The sequence below is a fragment of the Nannospalax galili genome, unplaced genomic scaffold, assembly GCF_000622305.1.
Source record: "Nannospalax galili isolate Female #2095 unplaced genomic scaffold, S.galili_v1.0 scaffold359, whole genome shotgun sequence".
Classification (NCBI taxonomy): Eukaryota; Metazoa; Chordata; class Mammalia; order Rodentia; family Spalacidae; genus Nannospalax; species Nannospalax galili.
The window spans coordinates 5,328,105-5,346,773 of record NW_008347042.1 but is presented as its reverse complement, the minus strand read 5'-3'; the positions used below and the strand labels follow the sequence as shown (position 1 = coordinate 5,346,773).

General features: G+C 35.6%; 1 protein-coding gene across 1 annotated transcript in view; it reads right to left on the bottom strand.

The window, feature by feature from the left end:
- Smarca5 (SWI/SNF related, matrix associated, actin dependent regulator of chromatin, subfamily a, member 5) overlaps positions 1–18,669 on the bottom strand; it is a 37,061-nt gene that overhangs the window by 4,141 nt on the left and 14,251 nt on the right. Inside the window, exons 9-20 of the mRNA XM_008843447.3 lie at positions 17,831–17,899; positions 13,661–13,770; positions 10,283–10,509; positions 8,916–9,037; positions 8,154–8,306; positions 6,157–6,289; positions 4,816–4,964; positions 4,180–4,299; positions 2,986–3,096; positions 2,644–2,757; positions 2,200–2,322; positions 123–255 (exon numbers count right to left, since the gene is read on the bottom strand). Of these exons, the coding sequence (XP_008841669.1) occupies positions 123–255; positions 2,200–2,322; positions 2,644–2,757; positions 2,986–3,096; positions 4,180–4,299; positions 4,816–4,964; positions 6,157–6,289; positions 8,154–8,306; positions 8,916–9,037; positions 10,283–10,509; positions 13,661–13,770; positions 17,831–17,899 (1,564 nt within the window). The remainder of the gene's footprint in view (positions 1–122; positions 256–2,199; positions 2,323–2,643; positions 2,758–2,985; positions 3,097–4,179; positions 4,300–4,815; positions 4,965–6,156; positions 6,290–8,153; positions 8,307–8,915; positions 9,038–10,282; positions 10,510–13,660; positions 13,771–17,830; positions 17,900–18,669) is intronic.

Here is an 18,669-nt window from a genome sequence, read left to right as displayed (position 1 = left end):
AGAGATTTGCCTGCCTCTCCCTCCCAGGTACTTGCATTAAAGGCAAGCATTACCATGCCCAGTCTTAGTCAACACAAAGTCTTAAGACATTTATATATATGTAACAACAGTAAAAGTATTACCTGAGTATTCGATGACTTCTTCTGGAGTTTTCCCTTCTACTTCTCTTGCTATATTTTCAATATCATCACGACCCCACTTCTCATTAGCTTTGATAAACTGGTTAAAATCTCTCTTATTCCAATTGGTAAATCCCTACATGGCAATAAGCAAAATATTAAATAACAGCACATAAACTTAGAAAAGAATGTTATTCTACTTACCTATACATTTGCTTATTATGGAAAAAAATTCCAATCACTCCTGGTTTATCTTAACTATGAGTTTTACAGTGGTTAACTTTTTATGTACATAAGACACTTTACCAGCACATTACATATTTCTCAGAAACATAAGCAACTAACTTTAAATGGGAAAGAGTAAGAAATGCTACATTCAGAGACTCACTGGCCGCTGAACGTACTGAATGTTTGTGACTGTTGAGTGCTCAGCCCTAAACATATCTGTATCGCCCTCTCCAAGGCTCAGGGACCAACACAGAAGAGGGGGGCAGAATGTTAAGAGCCAGATATGAGGGCCGTGAAATGCTGTCTTCTGGACATAACATGGCCATTGTAATGATGAATTAATAGCAGCTACATTTGTCTGCACTGAGCCTGCAGAAGACTGGACCATAAGCAGTCAGTCATGGATGGGGGACAGAGTCTCATGGGGCTCAGCATCTCTGGGGAACTACTGGCTATTGATGTATGCTAAGGGAAGGGGAGTCATGTTCAGTTTTACAACCACTGGTGAAGCCACTGGGCTCCAATGGACAGTTTCACACCCATGCTCATGCAGACAGCATTGGTTAAATTCAGTGGACAACAAAACAAAAAGACATGGAAGTGGGAATGGGGTGTTGCAGGAGTGGGAGAGAGTACAGAGGTTGGATAATAAGAGTAATTAGAATGCATTATATACACGTATGATATTGTCAAATAATAAATTCAATTTTTAAAAAAAAAGGTTGGTTAAAGGCCATATTCTCAAAGATTTTAAACCCCAAAGGATATTTTAAAAGTATCAAGTAGAATACATCTGACAGAGGGTTAATATCTACAATATACAAAGAATTCAAACTAAGCATAAGAACTCAATTCAAATCAGTAAATGGGCTATGAAGTGAGTAGACAGGTTGCAGAAGATGAATATAAACGGTCAAGAAACATCCGGCCATTATGGAAGTCAGTATGGCAGTTCTTCAAAACACAAAATATATTTTCCATATGACCCAGCTAGAACACTCCTGAGTGCTTATCAAAGGAATCCAAGTCAATTTATCACAGACATTTGCACATCAATGTTTATTGCAACAATAATTCTTTTTTTAAAACAGTATTATTTTTATGTGTATATGTGTACTGCCTGAATGTAAGTAAGTGTAACCCATGTCATACAATGCCCGCAGAGGACAGAAGAGGCTGCCAATCCCCTGGAACTAGAGTTACAGATAGTTGTTAGCTGCCATATGGGTGCTGAGATTTGAACCTTGGTCTTCTGCAAGAACAGCCTCGGATAAATGTTTTCTCTCATTTGTTGCTTCTATATAAATACGTAAAATTGTCTGCATATAGAACATAAACATGGAAGGGAAACTAGGGGAAAAGGGGGGACTAAGAGGAGAGAAGAGGAGGGTGAGATAGGTATGGGAGAGAATGTCATAACAGACAATGTATACCTGTGTGGAAGTATCCTTATGTAACATAACCATGTACAATGAATATATACAATGAAAATAATTTCTGTAATGAAAAAAAACTTTTTAAACAGAAATTTGTAATTGAGAATAACTTGTGTGAAAGACTGACAGAACACTGGCAACACTGAAAGTAATGTGTTTAAAAGGATACCCATTCTATCAAGTATGTATCTTTAACCTTAACTACTAATGATAATTAAAATGGAGCATTCATGCATTACCATCTTTATCTAAACCTTTGAAAATAGCACTAAGCACATCATACATGCTACAGAAGTGTTCTACATAGGCTACACTATTGGCTCTTTGAAAGCAGAAACTTGTTCTACATATGCTTCAACATACCTAAAATAGTTCTTCAGAAAATAAACTAATTTTGCCTTAATCAAACATTGTACCTGTGTGAGAAGCTTCTCTTTTTCCTCTAATTCCTCGTCATTAAGAGGCTCTGCTTCATCAATTTTAAGCTGCTCTTCTTTCTGTGCCTGTGCAGCATTAGGTAGGTCAGGACTCCGAGGTACCTACAAGATATTTTCCTATGCTATCAACTGACAAATTTTAAAGAGCATGTGATAGACATATTCTTAATGAACTCACATTTCATAATTTTCAATATACCCACAGGAAAAAAAAGATTCTGATTTCCAATACATATTACATTAAAAAAAAAGTGTTAGCCATGATTTTTTTCAATAAAAAGAAAGTTCATACACTAAGACATATTGTAACTATGATATAGCAAATAAGCCTTTTCTACTAGACTCAAATTAGGTGAAGAAATATTAGTTTTTACCCTTATGGTTTCTGACATAAAAGGACAAAAAGGGAAGAATTTCAATTACCTTGTACCCAATAGTTTTTCTGTAGTACAGAATTTCTTTTTCCAGTAACTCAAATAAACGTGGGGGAAAGAACTGGAAATCCTGAACATTGGGTTGTTTTGGAGGTCGAGGAGCCTAAGGAAAAAATACATTACGTCCATTAAAACAAAACTATCCCTATTAATTTCTTAATCTATAACAGCCAATTTTCCAAGGAATAGAATACATCTTTAATAAAAATGACCTTTAAAAAAAAGCAAATCACATAAAGCGTAATTCTCAATCTTACTTTGTTACAAGATATAAGAAAAAGCAATTTCCATTCACAATATATTTAGATATTTCTGTGTTATGTCAACTTACCTTGGGTGCTTTAGGTTCACTAACACGAAGAGCTTCCCTGAAATACGCATCAACTGCATAGTTGGCTTTTCTTTCTCGTTTAGGTGGTTCAATCCACTCTGTGAATGCAATCTAGGATGTGAGAAATAATTCAAATCACTGACATCATTAAATACAGCAACAAATTTCATTTACAGTGATGCTAGTATTTAAAAGGATACTGGATCGCCTAGGGCTGGAGAGATGGCTCAGCAGTTAAGAACACTGACTGTCCTTGCAGAAGACCTGGGTTCGAATCCCATCACCCACATGGCAGCTAACAACTGTCCGTAACTCCAGTTCTAGGGGATCTGACAGCCTCTTCTGACGACACGAGTGCACTTACCTACATGCAATACATGCATACACATAAAATAAAAATAATAAATATTTTTTTTAAAAAGAAGGATACTGACAAAATCCCAGACTATAAACTCTCTAAAGGTAAACGGGCTACTTCTACTTCTTATACTATGTAATTAATGCAGTATTAATAGTGTCTAGTAAACAGCACAAACATTCAGTATGTCTTGCTCAGTGAGTAATTCTGTTGAATGAAGGGGATAAAATTCTACAGGAATATAGTCTACAACCCAAACTAGGAAAAAAACAGAGATTCAGTCATCCTAGAAAAACTTCTGAGAATATAGTTATGCCTAAATACCAAGAAGGAAAACTACACAGATTTCTCTTTCTTCTTTAGAGCATTTTCCAATTTCTATAATTTTTAATGAAATAAATTTTTTCCTTTTAAGTGACCAACCAATTCAATTTTATAAAAACAGCCTGTGATCTTTTCATTGCCAGTTATTTTTCCCTCAAATATCCCAAATTAGTTACCACACACAAGAATACCTGACCATTTAACAGCATACAACAAACTTCATTGCATAAACTTTAGCTAGACATATGGCACACACCTGTAATCCCAGCACAAGGGACGTGGAGGCAGAATAACCAGGAGTTTGAGGCCAACCTCAGCTCTAACAAATTTGAGGCCAACCCAAGCTATGTAAAACTCTCACACAAACACAACACAGACACACACACTTAGAACTTACAAGTTAAAAAAGCCACTTACATAATAAAAAAAAAACTAAGATGGGAATAAACTTGCAAAAGCTTTACAACTAATACAAGGTTCCATGTTTTCCATAAAACTTCATTTTGAAATACCTTTTGTTTTTCTCTGTAGTCTTCTCCTTCAAAGTTATAAACACTGGACTCTGTGTCCATAGTAAAGTTTCTAAGTGAGCTTTCACCCATCTTAGAGAGTTTTTCATTCATCTCTGCAGTCTAGATTAAAAAAAAAAAAATACTAATTGAGAACAAAATAAGCTTAAAATCTGTAGTCAAAATAAATTAGACTTTACAGTACACAGAAAGTTGTTCTGGAGGGCCAGAGAGATGAATCAGGGGTTAAAAGTAAGTACTGCTCTTGCAGGGGACCTAGGTTGGAGTCCCAGGATCCATATGGTAGTTCACAATTCCAGGGAATCTTAATAACTTCCTCTAGCCTCTGCTGGTACTGCATGCATATGGTGCACTTACATGCAGTCTAAATACTAATACACATAAAACAAAAATAACACATCTTTAAAAAAAAAAACTTGCTTTTACAGAAAAAAGATAATTCACAAAACAAGTATTTTCTTAAGCAGGCAAAACACTCATCAACAGAAAATAAAATAATAATCCTTTAAAAAGAAACTTTTATAGAAAAAAGGTAATTCACAAAACAAGTATTCTTTCCAGCAATTTTGGTCTAAAACATTTCTATTAATGAAAATGATCATTTGATATGCATCTCACCTTCTTTGCACCTCTTTCTAAAATACCATCAATATCCTCATCAGTGATTTCACTTTCTTTTGAAGCAAATACATGTGTGGCCCCATGACGAATCATTTGAAGCATTTCGTCTTTCCCAATTTTGTTCAGGTTCTGATCTACAAGCCTCCCTGAAAAAGAGATTGTGTTTTATGATAATAATCAGACTTTTTACTGTAAACTTTTACTATTGCAAACTTAAAATGTTAAAGCCAATACCTTACAGCTTTACTTTCATTCAGTTTACTATTAATTTACAACTGTTCACATTCAATTTTACATTTTCAGTTGGATAGATTTTTAAGTATTTCTAAGGCTTACGTACTATGAGCTTTTGCATAATATATACTGGTTCGATGAAATATTTTTTGAGAGGCAGAGTATTTTGAGATACTGAAAGACTCTGACAAAGTTTAACATATCTAAGCATTAAAAAGATAAAAGCTTTCAGGTGAAGGATGCTATTGCTAATCCTACCCAGTCATCTTTTTCTTAGAAAACTGAGATACAAAAAACAAAACAAAACAAAAAAAACCTTCATTGTAGTTGAATTTAAAGGAAATGTCTAGATCTGAAGAATTAAAAGTTTTTGAAAATTTAGTCATAGAAGAAACTCAACATTGATAAATTGATGACAACCTTCAACTGTCAGGAATCTAGCCCCTCAGTTTTCAAAAATACAGACTTTTTCAAAGTTTTATCTTTCTTAAATGCTGATCTGGCATGAGAACCTCAAGTTTCCTTCAATTGACCCAAATAAAGTTCCACTCATTCTCTAGTCCTATTTAGGTACCTATCTATTCAGTCTCCTTGCCACTAAATTCAAAGCTCCCTGCAAGTAGACTATTTGGTCCACTTGTTAACTTAGTCACAGAAGCAAAAACACTGCCTGCCATGTGGGGGGTGTTCGGTAAAACAATTCCAGATGAGAAAAAAGTAAAATAATACCAACTTTGATTTTCCATTCTTTAGTATCCCCCAATGCTTATAAAATCACAATCACCACAGCTCTAATATATGTGCCATGCTGAATGTCAAAATTTTATTATGTCATTTAATCCTTAAAAAAAATTTAATCATTACTTTTATTTTCACAGTATATGAGGCTCAGGTAGAAAACTGCTGACTAATAGTAAAGTCATCTTACCTTAGCTCAAAATTCATTTCCTTAATAACACAACTAAAGTTTAATATATCTGAACTAGGAGCCATCTTTGTTGGCTGTTAGCTTACCTCCAAATTTAATAATAAAATTCTTCCCTCATAAAGTATCCTACAGAAAGAGTGTAAATCCATCTTAGTTAATGAAAGTTTATGCCTCACCTTGTTGAATGACTATTGAGTCCAGTCTGAGTTTCATCTCAGCACGTTCTACTATTCTCTCTTCTACAGTGTTATCTGTTATGAAGCGGAACACTCTGACGGTTTTCGTTTGCCCAATTCTATGTGCTCGGTCCTAAGTGAATTGGATGACTATGTTATTCTGAATGCAATTTAACAGTCAAATAATATATAGACATGTACACTTAAGAAGCAAACTATTCATTAACTACAAAAAAGTTTAATGCTTTATCTTACTTTCTTCTTTTTCTTTTTTAAGATTTTATCTATCTATTTAATTACTGAAACCAAGTCTCACTATGCAGCCCTGGACAGGCTGGCCTAGAAATCAGATATTTGCCTGCCTCCGCCTCCAAGTATTAGGATTAAAGCATCCGCCACTACAAAAACATACATTAACACCTATAATCAATATGGATTCATATTACATTAGTATTTCTTAAATTCTCAAATTTAATCAAATTAGTTATTGGAAGAGGAATTCATTATTTTGCTTATTCTGTGACACCATCACATGAATGCTACCACACATATGACTCTAGCCAATGGATAAAATTGTAGTTTCAAATTTTTTCTACTTCAAATTAATAAACTCTTAATTTTCATTTAAGAAAATAAATGACATGAAAAAATGTCCCTCATAAATGATATAAAAATCCTATTTAAATATTTCCCCATTAACTAAATTCAATCAAATTAGTTTGAATGCTATTTTCTGTTTACCCTCTGGTAAATTCACAAGTCACATCCCTCCAACAAAACAACTTATTTCTAGTAATTTATCAATTTTCCTTAGTCTCCCTTACAAGGAGTACAGGATGAACATAACCAATGCAAATAGTTCAAAGTTGCATTTACGAATACCAATATCAAGAATCAAGTTAATAGATTCTGTACATTTCACATTAGTCTGTGGATCATGAATTTTCTCAACCTAAGAATTAACTTCCTGATTTGGCCAGACACTCCCAAAACAGGTAAAGATTTTAGGCTTCTCAAGAGGCAGTTAAGCTAGCTGCTTGCCAGACTGATTTCCCTTTCCTCCCAAGACACATCTATACTTATGAATTGGGATGCTCAAAATAGCTTGGCTAAGTTATCAGGCCACAAAAAAATAAAATAAAATAAAATAAAATTCTGCAAGTGCTGGTGAGTGATTTGCCCTAAATAGGACATCTTTTCAACCCCCACTCCAACAGCCCAAGAAGCATCAAGAAGTGGAACAAAGAATCTAAGGGTTGGAGAATGGGAAGGAATAATAGGAAATGCTGTCTCTTGGACATGACATGGACACTGTACATATGAACTCACAGCAGCTATGGTTACCTATAGAAGATCAAGTAGGTCGAAATTCCAGCAAGGATGAAGGAAGAATGAATCTTCATTCTTTGGGAATAGCCATGGGTAGGTTGCCCATGCCCCAGTGGATGGCCACATACCCATGCATATCCAAGCAGCATTAATTGGACTCAGTAGGTAATTAAAAAAAAAAGATATAAAGGCCATAAGAGAGGGGGATGGATGTGTCTGGGGGGATATCCAAGAGATAGAGGGTGGAGTGGGGACTGGAGATGATAAAAATACACTATATACAGATATGAAATTATCAAAAATTTTTAATGTGTTTATAAATAAAAACATTAAAAAATTTTGATAATGTATATATAAAGAAAATTCTAGGCTGGGGAAATGGTTGAGCAGGTAAAAAGGCATTTACTACCAAAGCCTGATGACTTGAGTTCAACCCTTTGAAAACCACAGGTGAAGCAGAGAACAAATTCCCCTAAGTTGTCCTATGACCTACCATACACACCATGGCACATGTGCACTGACTGGCACACACTCCAAATAAATAATGGTAAAAAATAAATTAAGAATTAAGAAAGAAATTCTACTATGTTAAATATGGATGTTTACAGAATCAGCATCCTACCTAAGATACCTACTAAGCACAAAATGTATTATTTGTTACCTCTTACCATAGCCTGAAGATCGACTTGGGGATTCCAATCTGAATCATATAAAATTACTACATCAGCTGTAGCAAGATTGATGCCAAGACCACCAGCACGCGTGCTTAACATGAAGACAAACTTTGTGCTGTTTGGTTCATTGTATGCATTGATGGAGTCCTATGGGTACCAAAAAAAAGATGTTAGAATTTTGCTGTATTTTGTTGTGTTGTTTTGTGGAATGAAATATTATAGTGCCCAGTGTGGGTGCAAACATTTGCTCATACTGCAGCTTTTCAAGGTGCACCATTACACTTGACTTAGAAAATTATTTTATCTACATGGCAGCACATGCCTATAATCCCAGCACATAAGTGGAGATTGAAGGATCAGAGGCTCAAGGTCATCCTCAATGACATAGTGAAGTCAAGACCAGCCTGGGATAAATGAGACCCTATCTCAAAATAAATTAAATTGTTGTTCTTTGGTTTGGGTTTTTTTTTTTTTTTTTTTGGCTTTTTGGCTTTTTGAGACAGGATCTCCCTATAGCCCCAGCTGGCCTGAACTCGCTATGTAGACCAGGCTGACCTTGAAGAGAGATTCGCCTGCCTCTGCCTCCCAAGTGCTAGGATTAAAGGCCTATGCTACCATGCTCAGCAATTAATACTTTTTTAAAGTCAAACATTCTAAAACAATACAATCCAAAGATATACTAGCTTGATACAGGACAGGGAATGGTAAAAAATAAATTATTTTATCTGCTTCTTAAAGTCTTCCCTCTTTACTTACTTGTCTCTCATCATGAGGTGTCTGCCCATCCAACCTGCAGTACTCATAGTTTCTCCACATGCAGTAATCTTCCAAAATGTCTAATACCCTTGTCATCTGACTAAAGATGAGTACTCTTGAACCTGATGAACATACATAAATATCACATTATCAGAAGTTTCTAAAGCAGAAAAATTTAAAAATTTAAAGACAGATTACAAACGACATTACTAAATACTCTCATCAGTCATTCCCTACCTGTCTTCCATCATAGCACAACCAAGAGAAGAGTGATCCAATACACCAAAGAAAACAAAATGGTTACTGTGTCTGGTTTAGGAGACTGATTTAGTGTGCTACCTCAAACATATTTAAAATTGGTCTTCCACTACTTAACTCTTTCTTAAACACAACCCTATATACTCCCCCAATACAATTACCCAATACTTCCTAGTTTCAGTCTAATTATGAACACATATTCTAACTCAAAACAAATGTGTACATCATGTTTACAATGGAAGTCCTTCACTTACCCACCATGATTCAAATTATCTTGCTTTCCTCTTCCAAGTTAACTAGCAGTTACTTCAGTAGAATATCATTTTTAAAAAACAATATGGTCTGATCCTATCTCAGAAGCGAAAGCTGACAATCTGTTACAAGAGTCTTATACTCAAATGTGTAAGGATGCTCCAATCTCCATTTTCCTTTCCAAATTTAATGTAATTTTCATTATTATTTAGTAGTCCTACAAGTACCTATTCTCCCCAACAATTCAATTTCTTTACTTATTCAGCTTTACAGGAAGAGTATTGTAGAAATTTAGTTCCACAAAAAATTATAAGAAGGAAAAAGTAAACCAATTTACTATCAACTACAACACTGTTTCTTGGCCGTAAGTATCAAGAAAATTCATCTACTGGTACAAATTGTCTTTCCTATGAAAATCATACCTACAAACACAAATGGAAAAATATGAAAGCTCATTGCATTCCTGGTATTATGAAATCTGTTTTTCTTTTAGTACTGACATTTCTTATCTTTAAAGGCTACATAATGAATTGGGCTGGTGCCACAAGTCTTTAATTCCACCACGCAGGAGGCAGAGGCAGACGGATCTCTATGAGATTGAGGTCAGCCTGGCCTACATAGCAAGTCAACTGTGGCTAAAGGGAGACCAAAAAAAAAAAACCAAAACTTTATCAAGTTCTATGAAAGTTAAGGTCTAAAATTAGGGTCAAGGGAGCATGTTTTTTAACGTCCAGTACTCAACTTTAGTACTCCAACTTTAGGAAGTGTGAGGACAGACATTTCAAAGTATTGTTTTCTTCATTTTAATTTAGAATTTCTAAATTTTTCATTACTTTACAATTTAACACCAGTAATACCTTGTTCTTTTAATTTAGGGAGTAACTTGTCTAATACCACCATTTTGCCACTGTTGGTAACTAGATGCATATCTGTTGTGTAAGGTGGACCAGGTTCAGCTCCATCGAAGAGATATGGATGATTGCAGCATTTCCTCAACTGCATCAGAATGTTCAATAACCTCATTTTGTCCATCTTCCCTGCCGAGTTCAATATATCTATATCCTTCATTAATATCCGAGTATACCTATTGAGAAGAAAAGTATGTTAAGAGGGTTCAAATGTTCCCGGACCGATACCTGACATTTTACACATTTAATCCTCACCCCCATCTAAACCATAAAATATATATAAAGAACGATTTATAAAATACTGTATCTAGAATGTGCTTCCAATGACCTAGGAGTGTTAAGTAGGTACAACGCATATTAAGCAAGTTTTGCATGTTTGCACATGCACACATGCACACATGCACACACACACGCACACACACACACACACAAAATGCATTTCTCAGAATATATTCCATCATTTAATGATGCATGGATTTGCCACATACCACGTAGCTGGTCTACCATCAACTCAAGTTATGGCTAAGAATTTACCATCTATAATCTTTTGTTTTTCTTATTGCCCAGTGTTCTTTTTTGGATATTTTTATTTCATTTTGATTTTTGAGAAGGCTCTCCCTGTAACCCCAACTATCCACCTTTTACAGTAGAGCTTTTTCCATATAACATTCCCAAGTCTGTACAGCATATTTTGTATCCTTTTCCTTGCAAATATAATGCAAAAATATGGTATCGTCAAGATGGGGTGGATATTTATTGCCATTCCTTGAACACTATTCTTATATAATATTCTAAAGTAACAGTATCTTTTCCCACAGTCACTTTGTACTGTTAATTCAACATGTTTTCTACCAAATGAAAAATGAAAAAATAAAAATCATGGTGAGAAGGGTTGAGTGGGAGAGAAGGTGGAATAAGGAAGGATAAGGAGGGGGTGGGAGTATAATAAAGTACATTATATACATGTGTGAAACTGTAAAATATAAAAGAATAAAATTTTTTAAAAAGCTGGGTATAGTGGCACACACCTTTAATCCCTGCACTCAGGAGGCAGAGATAGGTGAGTTCGAAGCCAGCCTGGTCTACATAGTGAATTCCAGGGCAGGCAAGACTACACAGTGAGATCCTGTCTCAACAAAGCAAATCAAAGACAGTAGTTTCTATCTTCTCAGATTGTACACATCCATAAAGCTTAAAATTTTTTTTAAAAGATAGGGGCAATAAGATGGCTCAGTCAGTAAATGAATCTGCCACCAAAACAGGACAGCCTGAGTTTCATCCTCAGAACATTTCCAAATGGTAGAGAGAACCAACCCCCACAAGTTGTTCTCTGACCTTCACATGCACATAGCAGTACAAGCACACAAACACAAATCCCAAACATAAAATAACCTTGATAAAGACATTTTCAGGGTTAGAGAGATGGTTCAGTGGTTTAGAGTTCTAGCTGCTCTTGAAAAGAACCCAAGTTCAATTGCCAGAATCCACATGGTGCCTAACAACCATTATAAGTCCAGTTCTAGGGAATCTGATGCCCTCTTCTGGCCTCTGTGGCATTGCACACACCTGGTGGACATATACCCATGCAGACAAAACACTCATACACATAAAATAAAAATGAATACAACATTTTTAAAATACATTTTTCAACTTTTTAATTTTGCTCTGTATTTAAAACTAGCTACCGTGCACTATCACTGTCATTTCACAAAAACACATTTTATTCTTGCTTATCTAAAATTTTAGTATCGAGGGGCTAGAAAGATGGCTCAGTGGTTAAGAGCACTGGCTGCTTTTGCAGAGGAGTGGATCTGATTCCCAGCACCCACATGGAGGCTAATAACTGTCCATACTCTAGTTCCAGGGGAAGTGACGCCCTCTTCTGAACTCCACAGGCATTGCATGACACGGGTGCACTTACATACATGCAGGCAATACATTCATACACATAAAACAAAAATATTAGCACAGACTAGCATCAAATAAATAAATGTAGCTTTATGGACTAAAAGAAATCAGCTAAGTTTTAATATATACATTTTTTTCCCCAAACAGTATCTAGGGCTGGTCTCAAATTGATAAACAGGCCCAGATGATCTTGAATTCTTGATCTCCTGCCTCCACCTCTCAAATGCTGTGATTACAAGTATGAACCATCATGCCCAACACTCTCATACCCAGTTTATGTGGTGATAAAGATTGAATTCAGGGTTTTGTGCATGCTAGGCAGATACTCTCAATTGAACTAAATCCTGAGCCCCAGCCATTTTTTAAAAAATGAAACTTGCTTAATTCTGTACATTAGCTTTCATGACTGCTCAGCAAAATGACCTCATTTTTAAGAGAATATTGAGTGAAATTACCAGAAGCATGTTGCTCAATATTAGAATGACTAAGTTATATTAAACCTCAACTTTTTATCATCTGTCCAAACTAAAGTGGGAGAAGAATACCCACCACCAGAATATTCCCAAGCAGCAGAAACCATACTGCAAGCCCATTTAGGGTGCCAACAGCCTTTTGCCATCTTTTAATGGGCATTGCAGTTGCAGTCACGTTTTATTATCTCTGCAATCTAAAACTCATCAGAGGCTGGCAAAAATTCATAGGCCAGTATTTATGAAACACCAGTTAACCAACCATGTATGTCATCATTTCGTTAAAAATATAAAACAGTAACAACATAAAAAAAACTCAAATAGATAACTTCATATACTTGATAAACTGAATGCCACAAATTCTGGATTTAAAGTCGTAACTTACTACGTTTTCATTCTGAATCTGTCACACAGTACATTGAAGGTTTACTATTATAAACTTGAAGAGCAAGTCCTAGATCACTTGAAAAAACAACTTTTCTTAGATTTATTTTCTTAATTATGTATGGGATAGAATGAGTGTAGGTGCCTGCAGAGTCTATATAAGTCCTCTGGAGCTGGAGTTACACGTGGTTATAAACCACCTGACATGGGAGCTGGGAATCAACAAGTCTTCTGCAAAGGCAATACACACTCTTAACCACTGAGCCATTTCTTCCAGTCCCAGATTAAGTTGTCTGTTTTAATTATGAATACGTATGCCTCTGAGTGTATATACACCTGAGTGCAGACACCTCCAGAGGCCAAAAGAGGGTAACCTATTCCCTGGAGCTGAATTACAGGCAGTTATGAGGTCTGTGAAGAGACAAGCCCCAGACATTTCTAGCCCTAGACAATCTGACTTCAGTACAGCAAAAAGAAATTTCATAGCCACAAATCAGAAAAATAAAACATTACACATAAGAAAATGAAGGAAAAACAGTATTACTGAACATCTCAGAACACATACCATTCCCTTTGCATTTTGCTGAGACCCACATAGATTTTCACTTCCTTCTTTGGAGGCAAACTCTTTTCAACATCTGCTTTAATTCGACGAAGGAGGAATGGACGCAAAACCTTAGAAAGGTCAAAGGAAAAAAGAGATAACCTTGTCTATAATATTGGTATTATTTCAAAATCTTAAAATTCCCTGCTAAACATATGGAAATTTCTTTACTTCACTACAAAGTGATTTTTTTAAACATTTTTTTAAAAATTTTATTTATTATATTTTGTGTGTATGAGTGTACTGCCTGCACGTAGGTAAGTGCATCCATGTTGTACAATGCCCGAGGAGGACAGAGGAGGCTGCCAGATCTCCTGGAACCGGAATTATGAACAGTTGTTAGTTAGCTGCCATGTGGGTACTGGGATTCAAACCCGGGTCTTCTGCAAGAACAGCCAGTGTTTTAACCACTGGGCAATCTCTCCAGCCCCAAAGTGATTTTTAAGACTGCTCTGTTCCAAATACATCATTTATTACTTCTGTATTTCTGAAGGGTAACAATTTATCCTGTATTGTAAGTGTGTGTGTACTGCTATAGTCTCACTCACACTAAAAAATGTTTTTAAAACATTTTCAACATTGTTAATTCATGCTAATTTAAATTACTTACCTACACACACACACTGTCCAATACTGCTTAAGAAATGGCACTAGAAGCTGTTTATAGGTAACTTTTAGAGCTACTGCCCATTTCAGAAGCAGTCCATAGGGCAAATATACAAACCTTGAGTGTACAGCTCAGTTAAGTCTTCAACAAGTCAACATATCCATGTAATCATTGCTAAATAATCAGAACATCCTAGAATTCCTTTTTGTGCCCTCCTAAACACTATCTGTTCTTTTCTCCCTAAATGTAAACAAAATCCTTACCTTTTAAAATAACACAGGATCAGTTTTGTGTTATTTTTGAAATTTTTTTAAATTTATTTTTATGGGTGTGTTCCACTTGCATGTATGTAAATGCATCCCTATGTGCAATGCTCACAGAGACCAGAAGATAGTGTCAGATCCCCAGAATTGGTGTTACTGACAGCTATTAGCCCCCAAGTAGGCACTGGGAACTGAATCCTGGTCTGCTGCAAAAGTAGCCAGATTTAAACCACTGAGCCATCTCTCCAGCCCGTCACCTGTTACTTTTTATTTTATACAATGGACTCTACCCACTATAATTGTGTTTTTCATTCAACAGATTTGTGATTGATACCCATCTTTTTCACCAAGTAATTAAGTTCCTTCATTTTCATAAAACTGTTTTTATGCACCTATGAAACTAAAATAAACTGTACCTTCTTTGTACTAGTTTTACTGGATTATAAAAATACTAACTTTATCACAAAACAAATTTTAAATTGGTGATAAAAACAATTTGCAACATTTGTCTGACTGTGCCATATGAGGAAGCTAGTCTAGGCTTAATCAATCACCAGCAACAGCCAAGACAACTGACTGAAGACCTTTAGTCCCACCGTCTCTGCCCTAGAGCTGCCCAGCTAAATGCAGCTAGACAAACCCAGGTAAAGGCAGAAAACAAAACAAAAACAAAACAAACAAACAAACAAAAAAAATACCAGACCAACCATAAACTCTAAAATTATTAAAATATAAGCTATTAAGATAGAATTTATTGAGAATGAGAGGCCAGGATTTTGAAGCACTTGATAACTGATAAACCAAGGAAGTATTACCTCATTCTTAAGTATACTCAGGCTGACTTTTTAAAAATTTGTTACTATTTCCGTGTATATGTGTACATGGCATGGTGCATGTGCTAAAGCACACATGTGCACGTCAGAAGACAATCCTGGTGGAGTCAGGTCTCTTTCCATTTCATCTGGGTTCCAGGAATTGAATTCAGGTCACCAGGCCTTTGAAAGCACCTGGTATAAGGCTGACCATCTGCCATCTGACCAACCTCCCAGGCTGACTTCTAAATCTTTTCTTCACAGGACCATATGCACTATCATATGGGATTTCAGACTTAAAGAGCAGGACAAAATAGCGAATACCAGCTCTCTTCTACCTTGACTTGGCAAAGCATTTTCAAACTACAGTGAGCAATATTAACAAGGATGCTGAAACTACTTGACTCAGCTACAGAGAGGGCTTTAGTTTGCTTTATGAACCTAGATATTTGTTTAAAAAAGAAAGTCATGAACCGAAGGTTAAAAAAAAGGCAAGGGGAAAAAAAAAAAAATCAAATTCCTCTCCCTCATTTTCCATCCCCAAGATTTTTATCAACACTCCAGTGACACTTTCAATCCTCTGAATAGAAAATCCAAATGGAATGCTTAAATGCTACCTAAATTAAAGGTTTCTAGAGTACCATTTCTTTCAGATATGTAAAAAATCTCAATACACAAGATTTTTCAAGTGTTTTAAAATTATTTTACATATTTAAAAAAGTCATCTGGGGGAGCTGAAAAGATGGCTCAGTGGTTAAGAGCACTGGCTGCTCTTACAGAGGACCTGGGTTCAAGTCCTAGCACCCACATGGCAGCAAACAACTGTCCGTAACTCCAGTTCCAGGGGAATCCGATGCCCTTTTCTGACCTCCATGAGCACTGAACAGCACAAGTGCACTTACACACATGCAGGCAATACACATAAAATGAATAAATTTTAGAAAATTAAAAACCATCTGGGCACAGTGGTTTTACATCTGTAATCCCAGCACCTGGGAGGCTGTGGCAGGAGATTACCTAGTCCAAGGACCAGTGCTACATAGCAGACCCTGTCTCCACAAAACAGAAGAAGGGGGAGAAATGGCAGAGGGACAAGAGGAAGAAAAGGCAGAAAAATGCCCACTAAAGCCAGGCACTATACAAGGCATATAAATGTAAGACATGTTTCTTGCCTTTGTCTTTTGAGTGCAGCAAGGAAAACACTTTGGCTCCCCTGTGGAAAGTTCTATAATGTCAGAATGTTCAAATTACTAAACATGAAATGAACATACAAGAGTTTCTAGACTAGCCTCAGCCTGGATATTCAATAAAGATAGATGAACAAAGGTAGGTATCACTAAGTCTTAAGCTAGGTAGATAAGAAATTAGGAAAAAGGTATTCTAGATATAACAGAAACAATTGAGCAAAGATTAAGTGAAATTAGCAGAATGTTTTCAGAAAATATATAAGGAAGTGAAACAGAAGCTAGAATATGTTGAAAAGATTAGGACAGAAGGAAGGGGAACAGGGTATGATTTTACCTCCCAAGGAACATTTGCCATGTTTAGACATTTTTATTGTCACAACTGAAGGCAAATTATTACTGGCGATAGGTAAAAAAAAGTGTTAGGGACATTGTTAAACATACCATAATACAAAGTAAGTTTCTCCTCTTCCTAGCCCCAAAGTATTATCCAGGTCAAAACATCAATAAATGTTGAAAAGTCATGAAGGGACTTCAACAGCAGGATTACAATGTCTTGCTTGAGTCTGATGACCAAGAGTTTCCGCCTCTACTTACCAACTTTAATAGGAAGGAACTGAGCTATACATTAAAGCAAAAACTGTATCAACTCAACTCACAATATGGGATTAGTTGCTATATTTAAAACAAGATGAGTCATTAGTTCTTTCAGAAATCAACTTGTTAGATTCAGTTATGTAATTTAAATGAAACTAAGCTTTAAAAAGTTGTCTACATGGGTCATAAAGTAATTCTTTTATCCAACACTGTACCTTTTAAAAAATATATTTTTTATTATTTTTATTTTATGAGTATATTGCTTTGCAAGTACCTGTGTTGTACAATGCCCACAGAGGTCAAAAAAAGAGCGTTGGATCCTCTGGAATTGGAGTTAGGATGGTTGTTGGATGTCATGTGGGTACTGGGAATTGAACCTGGATCCTCTGTAAAAGCAACTAGTGCTCTTAACCACTAGGCCATCTTTCCAGCACAACACTATACCTTTTTTAATTCTAAGAGATTTCTTTTTTCTTCACTCAATTAAAACTGTATCCTAGGTTCTAACAATAAATCCATCGAACATCCCCTCCCTAATGCCATTTTAAACAGCTGATCATCAATTCAAATAGATATGATTCTGTATTATGCTTTTGCTACAAGGAAAATAATCTAAGTATTTTCCCCCATTGGAAATATGTTTAAACAATACTACATACAATACATACCATATGAAGCCTCTCAACTAACTTTTGATCCCCAAGGCAGTTGTTTGTATCAAACCAGGAATCAAAGTCCTAAATTAATAAAAAATATCTTAAGGTCAGAAACAGTATTATCCATCAATGTCCTATAGTACCAAATGTAAAATGATTTCTAGAATTTGAGTTGTGATTCACACAAATCAATTTAGTTCAAGCACTTGTTTTCATGTATCATTTTTACTGATTAAGTTTAGGACAAGGAGTTTAGGAATCCTATTACTTTCTAAAAATCTTTCTCAAAAATAAGACAGTAAGATTCACAATGAAGTCTGAAAGCAAGTTTTATAGAAGCAATTATAATACTCAATACAAGATTTGCAGAGAAGTACCCATTTTAATTAACATAAGACAGATTTTAAACACTTCATTACTATTTAGGTAAGATTTGAATAGAGAATTTTCTTATCATACATACTGAAAGTATTATAAATTTGCTTTTGGGGGTGTTGCTTTGAAGGGGGGGCAGGGTCTTACTATGTAGCCCCAACAGGCCTGGAATTTGCTATGTAGTAGCTCATTCCAGGCTGGCTTTGAACAGCAAAATGCCTCTACCTTTGCCTCCCCAGTGCTGGGACTAAAGGTGTGCACCACCATGCCCAGGCCTGGCTCAAAATTGCTTTGTTTTTGAGTTTCTTAAAAGTACTGCTATAAAACAAAGCTTTAAAATGTTATTAAATAAGTGTTAACCTAATGAGAACAAATTATCTTGAAATTATCTCTAAAACACCAACATACTTAACTCTCAAATCTGAATGTATTTTTAAAGCAAATCTTTTTTAAAAGAATCTTTAATACAACAAACT